Below are 4,466 nucleotides of genomic sequence, written 5' to 3'. Positions count from 1 at the left end.
AGCCGGTTGAGCTATAGGCCCCGAGCCATTTTTTTTACTTTTTTTAAAGCAGAGTCTTACAGAGTCTCAATATGTCACCCTCAGTAGAGTGCTGTGGCATTATAGATCACAGCCATCTCTAACTCTTAGGTGTAAGCAATTCTCTTGTCTCAGCCTCCCAGGTAGCTGGGACTATAGGTGCCTGCCATAAGGTCTGGCTGTTTTCTTTTGTTGCAGTTGTCATTGTTTAGGAGGCCATGGCCGGGTTCGAACCTGCCTGCCTCGGTGTATGTATATGCCTGCCTATCCACTGAGCTATGAGCATCATCCAACCAGCTATTTTTTTAGAAATGAGGTCTCACTTTAGCTCAGGCTGGTCTCAAACCTGTAAGCTCAGGCAGTCCACCTGCCTCAGCTTCCCAAAGTGCTAGGATTAGAGCCATGCGCCACCTCACTTGGCCTCCTGGCTAGCTTTTGTTTTTGGTAGAAATAGTGTCTTGCTCTTGCTCATCTTGAACTCCTGAGCTCCAGTGATTTACCCACCTTGGCGTCCTAAAGTGTGAGGATTACAGGCATGAGCCACCATGCCAGCCCATTTATGAAGCTCTTGAGAGAGAAGTTAGGCAAGAAACCTTAATTAAAGTCCTTATTTTGCCATTTATTTGCCTTGGCCAAGATACTTATTTCTGCATTTTTTCCTTTTCTAAAAGAAGGTTTTACTTCTAGATGACCTCCATGAAATTATGTCTGATTTAGTATTGTATTATAGCTTAAAATAACATTTTAAAGCTATATCCAGTTATCCAGTTATCCTTTTTTTTTTTGAGACAGAGCCTCAAGCTGTCCCCTTGGGTAGAATGCCATGGCATCACAGCTCACAGTAACTTCCAACTCCTGGGCTCAAGCAAGTCTCTTGCCTCAGCCTCCCAGTAGCTGGGACCACAGGGGCCCACCACAACCCCGGGCTATTTTTTTGGTTGCAGCTGTCATTGTTGTTTGGCGGGCCCGGGCTGGATTCAAACCTGCCACCTTAGGTGTATGTGGCTGGCGCCTTAGCCACTTGAGCCACAGGCACCAAGCCCACTTATCCTTTTTAAGAGAGGTCTATGAAAGAACCAATATTTGAAAGTATTAAGCTTACATAATTATATTAATTTTAAGTGATTATATAGTCAAGTAGTGTATATGATTATGCAAATCCTTGTAATAAATCCTTCGGGTACATAGTATTGTCTGTTATAAAATTGTGTCACATGCATGTTGTATGCTATTCAAGATGCTGTTCACACTCTTGTGAAATAGAAATTCTATTCCACTCAAAAGCCATAGTGAAAAAGCATAGGCCTGCTAAAACAAAAATAGCTAGGTGTGGGGCAGTGCCTGTGGCTCAAAGGAGTAGGGCACTGACCCCCATACACCGGAGGTGGGGGGTTCAAACCCAGCCCTGGCCAAAAACTGCAAAAAAAAAAATCCAGGTGTTGTGGGCTACTCAGGAAGCTGAGGCAAGAGAATCACTTGAGCCCGAGAGTTTGAGGTCGCTATGAGCTATGACAGTACAGCATTCTACAGAGGGTGACATAGTGAGATTGTCTCAAAAAAAAAAAAATATTAATGCCTCACCATACCCCAAATGTGCCAATCACAATCTGAGGTTGTCAGTTGTAGTATCAGCCAGTTCCCACGTGGGAGAACTATGATCTTCTACAATAACCAGTCATAGTTTTGAACCATTGTCTTTATTATTAGTAAAAAAAAATCAGAATATTGACTTATAAATAAATCTCTTGCTGCTTTGATTTTTAGGAATCATTTCATTAGTGTTCCTATGTGAACTGATAAGTCAGTTTTTTTTTTTATTTTACAAGGTTGCATGAACCAGATAATCCATCACAATCACTAACATTAAATACTTCCACAGATAATGAATTTTATTTATTATTTTAACTTAGTTTTACTTAAGATAAAATGGATTAAGTGGCTTCAATTTTACTTGCCTTTTTAAAAAAAGAAAACCTCCAAATTCCATGGTCTTTTGGGCAGCATTCTGTAAATATTCGTGTTCTATTCAATAAAATTCAAATCCTGTGAAGAATTTTTATTTTACTTTGTGGTAGCATTTATGTATCTTATATCAGAAGAAAAATATACATAGTAAAAATCTACTCCAAGCCATTGTTTTATTCTATACTCAAGCCCTCAGCTATTTTCGTTGTTACTAATATAATTTTTTATCTAGTGTGTACCTGGGCAATCCTTTTTTTAACAACCTGTGAAGAAGTTCAACAAAAACTATATACAGAGATAAACCGAGTCTTGGGCAATAGTCCTATTACTCCAGAGAAAATCGAGCAGCTCAGGTAAGAACACAATAATAGGAAGAAGAGATCATTAAAAGGTAAATTTTTGTTTTTTGTTTTTTTTTTTTTTGAGACAGAATCTCAAGCTGTCACCCTGTGTAAAGTGCTATGACATCACAGCTCACAGCAACCTCCAACTCCTGGACTTAAGTGATTCTCTTGCCTCAGCCTCCCAAGTAGCTGGGACTAGAGGCACCCACCACAACAACGCCTGGCTGTTTTTTGGTTGCAGTTGTCATTATTGTTTGGCAGGCCTGGGCTGGATTCTAATCCACCAGCTCTGGTTTATGTGCCTGGTGCCTTAGCCACTTGAGCTGCAGGCACCGAGCCTGAAAGGTAAATTTGAACTGGCTTATTTAATTTAAACTAATGTGGGAGGAGCCTAGGAAAGCTACATATATATATATAATTTTTTAAAATTTATTGTTGGGGATTCATTGAAGGTACAAGAAAAAAGGTTTCACTGATTGCGTTTGTTAGGTAAAGTCCCTCTTATAATTGTGTCTTGCCCCCAAAGGTGTGGCACACACCAAGACCTCACTCCCCTCCCTCCTTCCCTCTCTCTGCTGTTCCCTTCTCTACTCCTCCCTCTTTCTTCCACTCTCTGCTCTCCCCTTCTCCTACCCCCACTGTGTCATTAATTGTCATTAATTGTCCTCATATCAAAATTGAGTACATAGGATTCACGTTTCTCCATTCTTGTGATGCTTTACTAAGAATAATATGTTCCACTTCCATCCATGTTAATACAAAGGCTATAAAGTCTCCATTTTTTTAGTGGCTGAATAGTATACCATGGTATACATATACCACAGCTTGTTCATCCATTCTTGGGTTGGTGGACATATAGGCTGTTTCCACATTTTGGCGATTGTAGATTGAGCTGCAATAAACAGTATAGTGCAAGTGTCCTTATGATAAAAGGATTTTTTTCCTTCTGGGTAGATGCCCAGTAATGGGATTACAGGATCAAATGGGAAGTCTAGCTTGAGTTCTTTTGAGGGTTCTCCATACTTCCTTCCAAAAAGATTGTATTAGTTTGCAGTACCACCAGCAGGGTAAAAGTGTTCCCTTCTCTGCACATCCATACCAGCATCTGCAGTTTTTAGATTTTGTGATGTGGGCCATTCTCGCTGGGTTTAGATGGTATTTCAGGGTGGTTTTGATTTGCATTTCTCTAATAATTAGGGATGATGAGCATTTTTTCATATGTTAGCCATTTGTCTGTCTTCTGTAGAGAAGGTTCTATTCATCTTTCTTGCCCATTTGATATATGGGATTGTTGGCTTTTTTCATGTGCATTAATTTGAGTTCTCTATAGATCCTAGTTACCAAGCTTTTGTGTGATTCAAAATATGCAAATATCCTTTCCCATTGTGTAGGTTGTCTATTTGCGTTGGTTGTTGTCTCTATAGCTGTACAGAAGCTTTTCAATTTAATCAGTTCCCATTTGTTTATTTTTGTTGTTGCAATTGCCACGGCAGTCTTCTTCATGAAGTCTTTCCCCCGACCAATATCTTCCAGTGTTTTTCCTATACTTTCTTTGAGGAATTTTATTGTTTCATGCCTTAAATTTAAGTCCTTTATCCATCTGGAATCAATTTTTGTGAGTGGAGAAAGGTGTGGGTCCAGTTTCAGTCTTTTACATGTGGATATCTAGTTCTCCCAGCACCATTTCTTGAATATGAGGTCTTTCCCCTAAGATATGTTCTTGTATGGTTTATCGAAGATGAGGTGATGGTAAGATGTTAGTTTCATTTCCTAGTACCATGCTGTCTTGACCACTATGGCTTTGTAGTACAGCCTAAAATCTGGTATGGTGATGCCCCCAGCTTTGTTTTTATTACTAAGAATTGCCTTAGCTACATGGGGTTTTTTTTCGGTTCCATACAAAACACAGAATCATTTTTTCCAAATCTTGAAAGTAAGATATTGGTATTTTAATAGGGATGGCATTGAATTAGGTAGATTGCTTTGGGAAGTATAGACATTTTAACAATGTTGATTCTTCCCAGCCATGAGCATGGTATGTTCTTCCATTTGTTAATATCCTCTGCTATTTCCTTTCTTAGGATTTCATAATTTTCTTTTTTTTTTTTTTGAGACAGAGCCTCAAGCTGTCCCCTTGGG

At 39.3% G+C, this 4,466-nt stretch overlaps 1 protein-coding gene across 1 annotated transcript in view; it reads left to right on the top strand.

The window, feature by feature from the left end:
* Window positions 1–4,466, top strand: part of LOC100960754 (cytochrome P450 20A1) — a 61,915-nt gene that overhangs the window by 33,245 nt on the left and 24,204 nt on the right. Inside the window, exon 12 of the mRNA XM_023510381.1 lies at window positions 2,216–2,336. Coding sequence (XP_023366149.1) covers window positions 2,216–2,336 — 121 coding nt within the window. The remainder of the gene's footprint in view (window positions 1–2,215; window positions 2,337–4,466) is intronic.

This window comes from Otolemur garnettii, unplaced genomic scaffold (genome assembly GCF_000181295.1).
Source record: "Otolemur garnettii isolate 467f Iridium unplaced genomic scaffold, OtoGar3 scaffold00013, whole genome shotgun sequence".
NCBI classification, from domain to species: Eukaryota; Metazoa; Chordata; class Mammalia; order Primates; family Galagidae; genus Otolemur; species Otolemur garnettii.
Note: the sequence above shows the minus strand (reverse complement) of the source record. Positions and strands in the feature narration are given on the sequence as shown.